Below are 16,163 nucleotides of genomic sequence, written 5' to 3'. Positions count from 1 at the left end.
TAAAGAAGAGAAAACATTGACGCCCCCCCCCCCCCCCCCCCCCCCAATGACAAAAAGTTAGATTATTATCGATCAAATTTGGATAAGTATACGAAAACCCATATTACTTTTAACAATAAAAGAAAAAAAACAATATACATCACCTTTCAACAATTGTTTATTGTTTTTTTTTTTTACAGTGTTTATACGGGTTACAGCTTAGTCTAGAACAGAAAAAAAATAACCAAGTATATCAAAATGCCTGAAACAACACGCGCCCCCAGGGGGGCCCCGCCCCACTATTTGAGAAGCACCGCATTAACCTCATTTTTGGGAAAAAATGAATCAACTTTAAATATTTAGGATTGAATGTCTGAGCTTTAAAGATGTATACTTACGTTTTTGGGATTGAATGCCGTAAAACAAAAAAATGTCATTTAAAGCTCTTTTTTGTCAGGTCACTCTTTGCAGAAGATAAAGAATATATGTTTTGCTGTATTGTCAATCTACATGTGATGGCTCCACCATTTGTATAACATTTTTTTGTCAGACCTTTTTAAAGACCTTTATAAACAAGTTTGATGCATTCCTTAACTTACCATATATGCATATATGCACTTCATTTAAAAGTTAGAATTGCTCGCAAAAAAATGTGTTAGCCCATTTCTGTCTCTGACTGGCACATTGTATGATCTTAAATTGTTGAACATTCAAAATTTTAAATCATTTTCACTTTCATATTGGCTGTAAACGTTTTCTTTGTTTTAAATTGATTCTATTTCTGTTAAAGCGAATGTTTATTGATATTTTCTCTTAATTTCACTTAAGCCATTTTTACTGAGCAGCCAAATATGACATTTTATCCACTTCTATCCATTAAATCGAGGGATGTCAGCTATTCATATAAGCAGAAAATTTAAAAAAAAAAAAAGGTCATACTTCCCAGCTCTCGTAAACATCATAACATTTGAGGCTAGCGACCAATGACAAGCGATTGTGCAAGGAAACAAAAATGAAAAAAAGTTAAAGAGCAAAGAAGAGAAGACGGAAGTTGAAGTAGAAAGTTTATTTGAAGTGAACACGGAAGCCTGCAGCATTCCGTTACTTTTGCCATCAGCGATGGACACAAAGGTGTGGAGGAACATGCAAAAAGAAAAACAACACGTGGCAATAACATTAACAAAACGAAAGCTGAGTCATCAAAGATCAGAAGCTAAAAGAGTGCAGAGAATAAATGTGACCTAAGTAATAAAGTGTGGCGCTGCCATACTTTGCATGCTGCTCTGCTTACGTTCACTTTTACAACAATTTACAACATTTCTCTCTTTTTCATTTTGCTTACACTTAACAGCGGCATGGAATCGGGATCCACAGGGACAAAGGCAACCTTGCAATTTTTTATCTTTGGAGATGTGTGTGAGCGTAAAAAATATCCTACGACAGCTGTGTGAAAAGAGTACCGAAAGTACCTCGATATGTGAGTTGAATCTGTGTGCTACTTGACCAATAACATTGACTCTGATCATAATCTACATATTATACTGCCCCCTGCTGGCAACGGCAGCCACACCATAAGTAGCAGCACAATGTCCATTGATTTAAAACATAAAATCACAATGTTAAGACTATTGTTAGGATTTGCTGTCACGCATGGTGACACTACTAGCGCTTTACAGTATTTTATCGTACCATAAAGGCGCAAATAAAAGCCTTAAAATTTCTCTGAAATTCACAATACGCCTTGTGTGTGCACAGAGTCCTAAAATCTGTAAAAATGTTATCGTGTGACTTTAGTTGCGCAAGCAGCAATGAGCCATTCAGAAAACATTATGTAATACAAGTAATACGTACAAATAATATGCTGTGAAATATGGTGTGGGAAATGTGGAACAAAAAATACAAAAACAAACTTCGGAGGCTGGAACAAATTTTTGGAGTTTGCTTTTGTTTCAAAGAGAAAAGCTGAATTGAGTTACATTTATTTGAATAGGGAACGTGGTCGCAAAGCAAATTGAAGTTATTAGCCTGAAAGTATTATTTTTAACTTATTGTCACATAAAAAAAACAAAACAATATGCTCTTTCAAATGGTGTTATATCATGCGTTCAAAAAAAAACAAAAAACGCTGACTAGACAACTATTTGGCTAGCAATATATTCTGTGTGGGAACACTAATGCATCATCGTTTGAAATCGTGACATTTCGCACAATAATACCTAAGAACAGTAGAAGAAAAGAAATTACCTCGGTCGTAACAGTGTGTTGTCCTTTTGTTCCACGTGTCTGGACGGTTGTCACCATAAATATGACATATCCTCTGATTTGATGGAATCCATGTCCTTTGGGGCCTTTAAGAACTGCCCTTTGAAAAAAAGAAAAACAAGAATACTGACAGATTTAACACAGGGTTTAAGCGAATATAACTGACTTTTTTGGATTGTAAAACATTAATATCAACTCATTAGAATATTTTTAATTTTTTTATCTCATTTTCTTAAAAACTGCACTGTACACCAAACGCATTGTTATGAGGAGATTCAGTCAAAAGTTGAACATTTAAAAAGCCTTCAAGATATTAGTATCCAATTATTTAAAACAGATTATTTTTATCAGACGGTTATTTAAGGCCACTGCATGCATTTTTTGGTCCTATGTTAGTTTTTCCAAACAAAATTTTGATGTCCAGATGCAAGGCTTGGACAAAGATGTTTTCAGATGGTAGTGGCCATGGAGTTTATAGATGAGATACTGGAGGAGTCACTGAGAGGCCTAGAAGTGGTTATGTCAAGCTTATATCCGGAAATTTCCCACTAAAGCTCAACCAGCTATTTGTGAGTTGTTGTTGTTCTAACTTCGAGCTCATTCCATCAGAGTATAAATGTGAGAAGTCTGCATGAAAGGATCGCCAGCAGCATGTGCTACCGTTGCCTTTTTGTTTTTTTAATGAAAAAAAAAAAATCATGTGACACATTTTAAAAATGCATAGGTCCATCTTTGCACCAAATTAGTGCAAACAAAGTTTGGCTACCTGCCCTACCGATTCGAGTCCAGCCAAATATGGAAGTCTCCACACACTCTTATTAATATCTGCCGTAGGGTTGCAAAGGAGTTTCTGGTAAACTTCCATGGGAATTAAAGATGTGCCATTTGGGCAATAAGTCACCTCAAACAAGATAAAAATTGAAAAGATAACTATGGTAAAATATTTTAATGTGTATTTTGTATGTCAGCCTCTCGTATTCTCATGCTGGAGCTTGTAAGAGAGCACAGAACCTAAACGTGTTAAATTGTCTTATTAATAGATTTGTACACTTTTTTGTAATGTGTTTTCACAAAACCAGGCTTATGTCATAGAGATTAGAGTTATTGACAAAAATACATATTTTTGACAGAAATGCCCATTTTGGGATTTCTACAAAAAAAATGGTTTCAATTTTAATTTTTCATCAGACAAAAAATTCTAATGAACTCTTTCAGTGCCAAGTGTTATGGGAAAAGGAAACCTCATTAGCATTTTCACTCACCTTTCAAAACCAACGGAATATTGGTTTCTATGTCTATGTAAATATGGGTGTTGGCATATGAAAGACTGACTTCCATTCTTCAGTTATAATTGATGTAGGTTGTAAGTGTAGAAACACTGCCATCCAATGGTCACAGTTAGTACTACAGTGTTCAATTGGCTTGTATTAGGTAAGCATCGGTCAAGGGTGTCAGCTACCCTCCATAAAAAAACATATTATTGCTATTACTATTTTAAAAGCTGAGAATTCTTGTCCATGGCATGGAAAATTAAAAGACAAATGTGACATTTATCTCAAAAAAAGAGATTTAAAATTGTCACCATTTAGTAAATTGCTATAACTGTCAATTGTTTCATTAGAGTCATGTATTATATCATATTAAAAGGAATTAAGAATATATCAATATCTAACTTTTAAACATTTCTGAGACATGTTTTGTGAAATCACAAGACAATGATAACATATTAATAAAAGAAATACATTATGAGATGTCTGTGAAAAATATCAGACAAATGTCATTTTTCATACGTCATACAAATTCATACTTGCGGACACATGAGTTTTCAGTGAGATGGATGTTTTTGGAATGTGTAATTGAACTATCCATTGAGAAAAACATCTGTTTGTTTTTTATTATTTTATTCCAATAAACTTCTGTTAATTCCCATGGAGGTATCCAGCTTTGAAAACTCCTGTCATTTTGCAAACCTAATTCCCTCAAGGCTGCAGGTGTCCCTCAGGGCACAAATGAAATGAGGTAGAATTTTTTTTTTTTTCACCCCTCCATTTCATAACTTTTTCACACTCCTTAAAATGTTCCGACAACTTGAGCAAAGCAAGTCTCCCGTCCTACACGGAGCTCTCGTCCGGCCTGGGCATGAGTTGAGTACGTTTGCGCTTCTCCAAGATCCTGTTGAGCTCGTCGGAGAAGGACGGGCAGATCGGCGCGGCGCTTTCCGCGTCGCTCTGAGTGAGCAGCACGTAGCTGTTGCCGTTCATCCGCCGTAGGACGCTGGGCAAGGTGGCCGAGAGCCCGTTGGGGAAGCTGTACTCCGGGGTGGCTGGTAGCGGAGGGGCCGGCGGCGGGGGGGCCGTATCCGCGTTGGGTGAGGTGAACGCTTCGCCCGGGACGATTTGCAGGAAGCCTCCGTTGCGCATGTCGCCGCCGGCCGCTTTGGAAATGCCGTTGTGGACCCCGTGTCCGTTACCGGAGATGGTCTTCAGCTCCAAGTGGGCGGAATTTCGCTTCTGCTTCCCGTGGTTTCTCTTGGCGCCCGGGAAACCGGCGGCCGCCGCGGACAGTGAGTATTTCCCCCGGGTGCCCAATCGCAGACAGAAGCCCAGGTAGAACAGCACCACGGTGAGAACCACGCACAGGCTGCCCAGGATGGTGATGAGGGATAAATATAGGGCTTCCATGTTTCTGGCGGAGAGCATCTCCGAGTGAGGCATCCGGGGCGCCGGCGCCGGGGCCCCCTCGGAGGGAGTGGGCGGCGGCAAGGTGGGGAAGCGGCGGCGGGGTTCTATCGCGGGCGGGTCGGGAGCCATGGTGACGTTGTAGGTAACCATGGCCACCTGGATGTCGTTCTCCACGGCGTAGCAGGTGTAAAAGCCGCTCTGGTCCTGGCGGGCCCGGATGATGAGCAGGCCGTCGGTGCCGGTCCGGAAGCCGGAGCTGAGGCCGTAGCCTTGCAGCTTCTGGCCGTCCAGCGTCCACAGAGGCGTGGCCAGGTTAGAGCTCAGCTCGCATTGCAGGAGCACGTCGTCGCCCACGCGAACCAAGCGAAGGTGTGTTGACACTTCTGGGAGTGGCAGAAAAAAAATCACATTTTAGATCGTGTGCTTTTGGATTTTTATCATACAAGTAATTTGTTTCTTAATCTTTCTGCAGCATTATGTCCAGACCTTAGATTGTTACATCAAACGCATTTCACAGCAAAGACTTTTTTTAAATGCTGTATGAGTTAGTTTCAATTTTATCAACATGAACTGCATCTCTGAGTTTTCCTTTTGATTATTATTTTATTATTATTATATGGTTAGTTTGTTATCTGTAATAACCTTAGTTTAATCCAGTGTTTCTCAAATACTGGGGCAGGCCCCCCTTGGGGGGTGATGCGATGCTGGGGGGGTGTGGATGGCCCCAGGGAAAAGGATTTGTTTTTGTCATTTGAAGTGTAATTGCAATAAAACAAGAACTTTCATCATGATTTTTTTTTCACTTTGATGCACTCTGTCATTTTTTTCAGTTTTAGACTAAGCTGTAACCCATAACGCTGTAAAAAATAATGAACAGTAGTTGAAAGTTGATTTATATTGCTTTTTTCTTTTGTTAATGTTAAAAAGGATACAGGTTTAGGTATACTTAAATTATTATAGATAATCTTATTTATAGTCAGCGCATCGAGTGGGGGGCGCAAAAAGGTTTCTCTTTCCTGGGGGGGGCTTAGCAAAATATAATTGAGAAGCACTGGTTCAATCTGACAAATACACAAACCGTTACACCTCTTGTTCGTGGTTTTTCTTTTTTTAACCCAGAGGTAGGTCAAGATACCTTTTTAAAAATATCTATGTAGACATTGTCCTCGGTGTCATATTTCATCAAGCAGTTCCTTGACATCTCACCATTATACATCAAAGACTGTCCAAAGTTTGAAACTTGTATTACTTTCATCCATCTTATCACCTAGCTCAGCCCAAAACAAGGAGCCGCCACATTTGATCAGATTGAAACTGCGAGGAAGAAGGCAGCATTCGCCTCCCGTGAATATCAAGCAGATCGCCCTTAGAATGGGATTAAAAGAACAGAGCAGAGGAGCGCGTGCATAATCAGTTTTAAAAAGAGCTCCCCATACCCAACTAGGCTTTTTTTTTTTTTTTGGGGTCTAACTTTTTTAATTCCACTTTCATCACTCGTACTCGTTGAGAGCAAACTTTTGGGAAAATTCCACATACCGGCTTGAACGTTGTCACAGCCCCTGCTGCCTTGCTGGATGTCCTGGATTAATGCGGATCTGTGAGAAAACAACACATGAGGGCAAAGCGTAATCATGGAATTTGATGTCGCTCGCTGCAAAAAGAACATTCTGGACAGTGTCGTATTTGGGTTTTATCAAGAGGTTGTTTGCGTCCAAATATGTAACTACTGAATACAGGCATTTATTCAACAGAAATGTGTGCACGCGAAATGTCAATGTTTTTTTTTTTAACTCATTCAATCCTAAAGATGTAGTTTTATATATTTTTTTACGATACCAGACATCCAATGCCAGGTACTTTTATTTTTTTATTCTTATTTTTTATTCATGTTTGGATAAATGTGGGTCTAAAATGGCTGTTATAGATGCATTAAGTTCTAAAGCAATCAATTACTTTAGATCAGTGCTTTTCAATTATATTTTTCCAAGCCCCCCCTCGGAAAGAGAAAACTTTTTGCGCTCACCAACTCAACACGCTGACTACAAATAGGATTATCGATAAAGATTGTATAATTATCCCTAAACCTGTATCCTTTTTAACATGAACAAGAGAAAAAAGAAAAATAATTCAACTTTCAACAACTGGTCATTATTTTAATGCATTATTTATGTTTATGTTCTCAATTATACTTTTCATTAAACAGAAAACATTTTTTTTTAGGTTGTCTGGTAAAAATTTTATGGACAAAACCACTCAGAAAGTTTGGTCATATTGACCTAGATATTACATTGGTATTTTTTTTATTTTTAAACCTGTAATATTTATTTATTTATTTATTTTAATCACACACTTTTTAGAGTGTAACTGACTAAGTAATTAATTTTTTTAGTAGTTAAATATTCTTGAATACCGGCAATTACTTTCTTCAGTACTTAATTCATTTAGCATCTGACATTTTTAGACCATTTTTTTAACTAGATAAAAAAAACATGAAAAAGGTAAAAATATGTCTTTGGGAATGAATGAGTTAATAACGTTTACCTGACCGCTATTTTTACAACACTTTTAGCAAGTAGGTAAATTTTAGTTGTGTTTTTCTGTACTGCAGTGACAAGAAATGTACCCATTTGTCAGAAATGTGGTTTGGAATACACAGCGGCACGTGTTGACTTTCAGTGTTTTTGCCAACAGATAGATTACATAATACTTCTTGGAAAGGACGCTGTGACAGGGCACAGTGTTGTTTGAGGTTTAATCATAAGGCAAGCGGCAGCTTTTTGATCATCTCACCTGATAGTACATGCAGACGCACATTTGCCTAGCCCCATATGTTTACAGTTTCTATTGTCAGTGTTTGCTACAAGGATGCGCCCACACTGTCAAATGTTCCTTTGGAAGACATGCTGACACACGCGCGCTCGCTCACTAATTCACACTCGTGAAGTCTTTTACCCACTCGTTCACTCGCTCACACTGCATGCGAGTGCACTCGTTTGCAAACACTCACAAATTCATACTCGTTCACGTTCATTCACTCAGTCACACACTCAATCACTCATGTGGCTGGCGAGTGAGGGCTCTCGCTTGCTCACATTCATTCACTCACACTGTCACTGTATACTCATTTGCACTTAGTCACTCATTTACTCGCACTAATTCCCACATTTAATTACTCATTCACTCACTGTACATAAGCAACTACATGCAAAACACTCACAATTGCGCACATGTATTCACTCAGTCACTCACTAATTTGTGCATTCATTCATCCACTCATTCATTCACACTGTATGAGAATAGGTGCATGCAAAAACACACTCATTATCGCTCATTCATTCCTTCACTTTCAGTCATTCATTCATTTACTCACTCATTCACACAGCATGCAAATGAGCAAGCGAGTGCATTCATTTGCTGTCTCGCTCACTCACTCACTCACTCACTCACTCACTCACTCACTCACTCACTCACTCATTCAAACTGTATGCGAGTAAGTGCACACAGACAATCTCTCACCTTCATTCACACAGTCACTCGCTCACTTACTCAGTCATTTACTCACTCATTCACAATGCATACGAGTAAGCGAGTGCATTCACTTGCACACTAAGTCACACACACTCGCTCATATTCATTTACACATACACACACACACAAACACGCCACACAAACATGAACTCCAACTACAGTAACCCTCTCACTCGCCAACTTGATCACTCACACTCCGCTCACGTGCACACGATCACTCGTTGATGCATTCACACACTCACGCCGTTAACAGAACGAGCACCCACTTGTTTGTGTACACCAAGACGTCCACGCACTGATCTCCGCTCCAGGCGCAGTGAGGGTCCCTGGCGAAGATGCAGTCGTAGCAGGAAGCGTACCTTTGGCAATTGAACATCGGCAGCTGCACCACGCCCGACGGGGACCCCACGTACACGCTCCCCTGTTTCAGAACGGACAAATATGAAACACTGCGACAAGCGTGTGTGCATGCGTGCGGATCGGACACGCTACCAGTTGAAGAGAGATGAGCACGTTGTCCACAGGCTGCGCTTCTTCAAAGAGCTGCAGCTCCTCAATGATATGCAGCTGACCCTCCACGTGGACGGCCTTGTGCAGCCAGCCTTCATCTGAGGGCCACATTATGAAGAAGGCACTCAAGCTGGGCCATATTTATATGTTTTCTGCACTAGCCATAATTGATATTTATATAATAACAAGGGAATAACTAATTAAATGTCATCCTACTTACCAGAAACCCTTATTCACTCATTTTCATTCAATGCCAGGGATCGTTTCACATTTTTTAAGAGTCCGCACATTAGATCCCAAATTCTTCAGTCTTAAATCAATACTTGAGTACAGGACAAATACTTAAGTATTAAATCAATACTTACTGTAAGTATCTGGGATTGAATGTCAGGACTCTTAAAAAACGTGAAAATACATCCCCGGCATTGAATGGGTTAATACACAGTATTGAAATAGCAAAAGCAGAGATCATTTTACAGTTGTCTATTAAAACTCATTCGATGCCAAAGACATCAAGGTATTCCATCCCAGGTACGTATATATATATATATATATATATATATATATATATATATATATATATATATATATATATATACAGTCAGCCCCCTGCTTACGAGCATCCTGATTTGCGAACATTCCGCCTTACGAGCGTGGATCAGGGAGAATTTTGTCCTCCGCTTACGAGCAAACCTCTCGTCTTGCGAGCATTCCGTCAAACCAGCCATTGAGTATGTAGAAATGTTCTCGCCTAACTGCGTCAATATATTCAGCAGTTGCGTCATCTACAATCATTAATAGATACTTATGGCGGTAACGTGAACGCTATTGGTCTTACAATCTCACACTGACTGTCTCACTCACGGTGTCTAAATATATTACCATTTAAGTGTAGTGTTTGTACAGCTAAAGGGAAAAACAGCTGACATGAAATTAAATGTGCCGATTGCAGGACAAAGAATTGTCATTGGTTTAAATGTGTGTTTTTTTTTTAATTAATTGTCAATACATTCCAACCGTTTAAAAAAAAGTGCGAATAATTATCAGTCAGTCAAGGAGACGCCAATATGCTATTGGTCGATTAAGGTCACCCGGTCTCACTCACGGAGATGCTATTGGCCGGCGTCACACGTCAATCACAGAAATGCCGATATGCTATTGGCCGAACGCCTTTATCTAGCTTGATGGGACAGGATGGAAGGAAGTAGACAAAATGAGTGAAAAACGGAATGTTTTGAAGACTTTGCAAACTTTATCTGTTAGACATAGCTTCTAAAATTACTAGCAGCGGTAAAGGAAGAAATAAGAGGATGATGTTTTAGTATCTCCGTGATTTGCACCATGACTGAAAGAGTTACTGTAACACTGTAAGACCAATAGCCTATATGCGTTGCCGTATTAACTCAAGAGGTTAATCTCTGCACCCTATTACGGGTGATGATACAGCGCCATATAATGGTTGCTAGACAAGATTGCATGTCAGGTTAGTCGGCGATCTCCCGATATGCATCGGGACAGCGTCATTGTTGCAATTTTGTGAGTTGTAACCATAGGTGAACTGACGCTCGAACAAGCCATAAGTGTGCTGCCTAGTAAATGCAACACACACAACCACCTCTCCGCTTCCACCGTGCTCAATTCACGTCGGGAAAAACAGTTGACATGAAATTAAGTGTGCCGATTGCAGGACAAAAAATCGTCACAGATTTAAATGTGTTTTAATCAATAAGATGTCAATACATTCCAACCGTTTAAAAAAAAAGTGCAAATAATTATCAGTCAGTCAAGGAGACGCCAATATGCTATTGGTCGATTAAGGTCACCCGGTCTCACTCACGGAGATGCTATTGGCCGGTGTCACACGTCAATCACAGAAGTGCCGATATGCTATTGGCCGAACGCCTTTATCTAGCTTGATGGCACAGCTGGTTGGGATGGAAGGAAGTAGAGAAAACCCTGACTGAAAAAGTTACTTTGACACTGTAAGACCAATAGCATATCTGATTTACCGTATTGACTTCGAGCATTCATCTCTGCTCATGTCTGCTTATCTCAGCACAAGTCACGTCTTTCCAAAGGTAAAAGTCATTTATCCTTTGTATTTGTTATTTAATGCAACTGTACAGTAGATTATGTCACTTAATATTAATTTATGTATACAGCGTGATGATTTTACCTAAGGCTTCTGCGCGCGTTGCACGCACTCACGAATTAACATGGGTTTGGATTGCCCGCTATACGAGCAATTCGAGATACGAGCGTAGCCGCTGAACGGATTAAGTTCGTAACCCGGGGGCCCACTGTATATATATATATATATATATATATAAACAAACATGTACAGAGGGCTTAAGACACGAATGTGTAACCCGAATTTCAGTGTAAGTAAATAAATAAATAGGTCTATACCTAAAGTAGCACTAGGAGGGTATCCGTTTTCGACGATACTTTAGCCAAACACTTAAAATAAAAAAAAAGAAATATGAACTACCTGTGATTTAATGTCTGTAAAAAAAAAAAAAAGTACAAATATCTTTGGGATTGAATGAGTTCATTTTTTCCACAGTTCTATACTTGTGTTTAGGCGGGTTAGACTGTATGATTATGTTACTGAGCAAGCTGTTTCCCAGTGTTACCCACCTGTTCCCATGTATAATACATGATATTCTTGCCCATCCAAGCCTTGGACGGCGTTCACAGCCATGTGCGTGTAGTCTGTGCTCCTCGTGAACAACAGGGGGCGGCGGTCGAAAGCCTGGACCCGCTGGGACATCAGCGGGTGCCTTCGGACAAAGTTGAGCACGTCATCGGGCAGGGAGGTGGACGCGTTGATGCCCCTGGCTCTGGTGCTGTCTGTGATACACTGAGGGGAGGAAATGATAAAGAATTCGGTTAACGAAGGTGGCATAAAGTACATATTTTTACTTGGTGAATTGCAACAGTCTCATTGGTATTTCTTTGTGAGTAAAGTGGCCCCAGAGATGGTTTATTGTGCTGAATATTTGCGTGCTGATACCAGATATCATATCAGGCAGATACCAGACTTAAAGCAATGTATCGGGTAGTCATGGAGGTTGCTGATGCACGCCACTGATACTTAGGGATCAACACTTATATTTAACTATTTTCAGTTGTGAAAAGGGAATGTTTTGTTTAAAATTGATTTCATGACTAAACTAGTTTCCATGTACAGGTAATACCATAGAAACTATTGTCCCACTTGCTGTCGTTTGTAAATGACATTGCATGAGCTCATGGCTGAGCTCATTTGTTTTTCGGATAGGCAAGCTGAGACGTGATTTGTTGTTATCTGAGCCTGAGTACATGATGTCATTAGAAGTTGAGCCCAAGTGGCATGATTTTTTTTTTAAGTATTAATTGTACATAATAAATCATTTAGTTATCAAAATAATTACGGAAAAAAAACTTGTTGCTGCTGAAAATGGCTCAATGAGTTGCGCTTTCTTTTAGGGCAAAATAAATCTGACTAAGTCCTCCTCGCCAGTAGTAGGCGCTATTGACAAATTGGCAAATTGTATGCGTCAGTTTAAAATATTCTGTTATTTCTGTATGAATTCAATTTTTCATGTCTCATGTATTATCACATTGTATCGATCAGTACTTGAGTGTGAATACTCAAACTCGTATAGAGCCGAAAAAAAAAGCCTCAAAAACACAATCATTTTAATGATATTCTACCGTTGGGTCACACAAACTAATTTCACAAGATGACCAAACCAAGTCTATCTCATCACAACTGACCACCATGCTTGGTGGTTAAAGCACTGAATGTGCCCTTCGCCACTGCACATTTTGATTACGCATACCATAATAGTCACCCCTGGATGGCTGAGATTAAGTTCGGTGTTAGCAGAACTTCATTTATATGGAATCTCAGGAGAACACAAGGATTCAAAGTGACAGGACTATATAGTATTCATTAGTGATGTAGCAAAGTGAAACTGCATGGGCAAAAGTGAAACGCTTAACGCTGGGGGGAAAAAAAATAAAAAAAACCTTTTGCATAGGTCTGTAAATGATTGATGAAAATGAAATAAAACGACACACTCCGGTGCTGAATATTCTTCTTCTTCTTAGTTTCGAGGGAGCTAATTTGAATGTGCTCCAGTTGTTTTGTGGTGAATGTTATAACATTTCTATACAACAATGGCATGTTTATTCTTCGTTTTGTTACATTGACAAACCAGCCATTAGAATGGAAGCCTACCTAATGACTATCGAGGGACTATTTATTATAATTAAGTAAAATATCTCATTAATTTCGACCCAATCATTCTTCATCTTCTTTGATATACAATGGCATTCATAGTGGCATTGATATACAGTAGCATTAACGTTTAATGCATTGGCATACATATTTTGAGTCTGAATTTGAAATGTTCAACAACATTTGAATGCACCGCATGAATAGTTAGCGACTAGCGCTAATGGAGATTTTTGCAGGTATTAGCAGTTTTTTAGCATCCTTAATTTGTGATTGGATAGGATTTTTTTATAGCGGTGTGTAGATGTCGTTTGCCCTGTGACATGACAGCAAGAAACGGAGTTGCGCTGACTCAAGCTAACCACTCCGCTAACACAGTAATGAAGGACTAGAGCTATTGCATGACGGCCATTTGGTTTGTTTGTTTTGAAAATAGCCTTTGCAACACGGCATTAGGGTGTTGTTCTTCTTCCTTGATAGGCCATTTTTTGGGTTAGGGTTGTAGCAGTAGGGTCAGGAAAGAAGCGGAAGTTTGGCTGTGCTTGACCACTAATTGCCTGCCAAGTGATGCCCTCTCCTCCAATGCACGTGTAAAATTCAGAAAGACAAAAATATATTTTTTGGGTCAATACAACACACGATTTTGGATATTTTTTTGTCTTTCAGCCAAAAACATTTGTTTTTGCCATTTTTGGTAAAGCCGTTTTATTCATAGAATCATTATTTTTTATTTAAATATATATATATATATATATATATATATATATATATATATATATATATATATATATATATATATATATATATATATATATATAAATATATATGCTGCAAAGACTTCTTAAAGCAAGGTCGCACAGTATTTGAACTTTGTTACTTCTACTGGAAAGAATAACGGTTAGAACTGTGAGTTGGTGTCAAGGGACTTGGAGAGTGTTTAAGCATGCAACGAAACGTCGACCCCATTTAGCCAGCGAGCGCTAAACACCTGATTGAACATCCAAGGGTCCTTTTCTCAAATGAGTGCGGCCGACTCATCTAAGCGGCTTTCCCGCTCCCTTGACCGTCTGCCGCTTTGCGTTTAATAGCCAAGTTTAAAATTAAGTGTTCAAGTGACAGCGCGGCAGATAATGTCTGCTCTTCGCTAAGCGAGTCACGGACCGGGCTGTCGCGCTACTAAGACGTCGGCGCCAAAGCAGCACGCCTCAGTTAATTGCAAGGGAAATGAATTTCGATGGCATAAGCCGGTTGGGGGTTTGGAGTTGGGAGTTTACAGCCTCATCCTGGTTATCGTTGAGAAGAGCTTCAATTTTTTTCGTATGCTTTAACCCTTCTGTTCAAATGTGGGTCAAACTTAGCAATTTGAAAGATTAAGTAAATGTATAATGATTTTTTTTTCCATACAAAATATCAGCTTTGCTTCTGTATAACAAACATAATATCCTATTAAAATAGCATTTGTAGCATTCCAGAGAAAAAAAACATAACACACAAGTGTAAATTAAGTCTTACCTTTCTTACTTTGTGAGTGGATGTAAAATAAAAACGAAAACCGTGTTTGAAACTTTTGAATAAATACACATACCTCTGGGTCACAATGACACATAAATTAACATAATTCTGGTCAAAACAAAATACTGGAATTGGATTTTAAATATTTCTGACAGGTTTGGGTGACCAAATACGCCCCGGGGAGAAGTGACCCGGGTACAATATTGCTGTTCCTTGCAAACAAACATAACAGGAGGGTTAAGCAAATCTCAAGTGTTCTCATTTTGTCATTGTCTCTTTGGGCCATAAAACAAACAAACAAACAAACAAACAAATAAATAAATACATAAATAAATGTAAGATGAATAAACAAAATAATAAAGTAATTAAATGAATGAATGAATAAATAAATAAATGAATAAAAAGCAACCTGGCAGTGGCTAGCAAATGAAACAACCAGTCAAGGTGCCACATAATGTGTGTTTACCGTTCCAGGTCGCGGGTCAGGAATTTTTCCACTGTACTCCTTCCAGTCGGAACCCGAGTCCCGCATCTCCATGTAAGGCCCTCGGAAAGCCTCTTGGACATCAGACAGCGAGAAGCGACACAATGCAGACGCCTTTATGCTCTTCCTAAAAAAAAAAAAAGACAAAACAAAAAAACAACACGCACGCACATTGAGTGAATGCAGCGTGCATAGTGTGAGCGGCAACGGCGATAAACCCGGCGTCGTCATGGCAACCGCTGTACAAGTACAGTAGATCAGTGGCACACCTAGTTTACAAGATGAAAATAACAAGATAAATGGGAAAAGAGACGAGGAGGGAAGGCGCTGGAGGAGTTCTGGCAGAGATGTAAGGAGCAGATTAGAGAGTAGGAGGGAATATACAGTATGTCGAAAATTCAGAGAGAGGTGAGAAGCAGGAGTTGAGAATGTAATAAAGCTGAGGACATACATTTCTGAGAAAATTACTTGGATAACATCGTTTTGCGTGCGCTGAATCCTTATACCTCCAAATTCTGCATTTTTCAGAAGACCCGAAAAATGGTCAAATATTTGAACATATGTGCAGATTGCTCAAAAGTATAGATTAACCCTTGTGCAGTATTTTGTCTTTACATCAAAGGGAAAGACACCAGGGAGCTGAAATTTCACCCAGATCGTGACAAAATGTCAAAGTCCAACATGGCACATCATTTATATTATCACATCATCTGTAAGAATGATGTGGAAGAAAACGACCCAAAAATGATCAAAAAACTACACAAGGGTTATAAAAACATCATTAAATTGTGGAAGGTTTCATCAGTGATATGTAATCATTTGACAAACAACACAAACTCCATTTTTAAAAGTGCTTTAGTGAGTTAATCAAAGATAATCACTGCCTAATTTCAAACCTTATGAATTTGGTCCCTGCTAGCATCATGCTAACACATGCTATGAATTGGCTTATTAAATTATGACAGTGTTTTGGTTATTATAA

At 39.1% G+C, this 16,163-nt stretch overlaps 1 protein-coding gene across 1 annotated transcript in view; it reads right to left on the bottom strand.

The window, feature by feature from the left end:
• Nucleotides 1-1,030: 1,030 nt before the first annotated feature.
• The window catches only part of LOC148420031 (semaphorin-4G-like), a 34,109-nt gene continuing 18,976 nt past the window's right edge, over nucleotides 1,031-16,163 (bottom strand). Inside the window, exons 11-16 of the mRNA XM_088421855.1 lie at nucleotides 15,164-15,308; nucleotides 11,601-11,823; nucleotides 8,943-9,058; nucleotides 8,717-8,871; nucleotides 6,459-6,517; nucleotides 1,031-5,305 (exon numbers count right to left, since the gene is read on the bottom strand). Coding sequence (XP_088277981.1) covers nucleotides 4,353-5,305; nucleotides 6,459-6,517; nucleotides 8,717-8,871; nucleotides 8,943-9,058; nucleotides 11,601-11,823; nucleotides 15,164-15,308 — 1,651 coding nt within the window. The 3' untranslated portion in view covers nucleotides 1,031-4,352. The remainder of the gene's footprint in view (nucleotides 5,306-6,458; nucleotides 6,518-8,716; nucleotides 8,872-8,942; nucleotides 9,059-11,600; nucleotides 11,824-15,163; nucleotides 15,309-16,163) is intronic.

Source organism: Hippichthys cyanospilos, chromosome 8 (assembly GCF_059441005.1).
Source record: "Hippichthys cyanospilos isolate Australia breed blue-spotted pipefish chromosome 8, RoL_Hcya_1.0, whole genome shotgun sequence".
Classification (NCBI taxonomy): domain Eukaryota; kingdom Metazoa; phylum Chordata; class Actinopteri; order Syngnathiformes; family Syngnathidae; genus Hippichthys; species Hippichthys cyanospilos.
The sequence above is the reverse complement of the archived record's forward strand: the minus strand, read 5'-3'. Positions and strand labels throughout refer to the sequence as shown.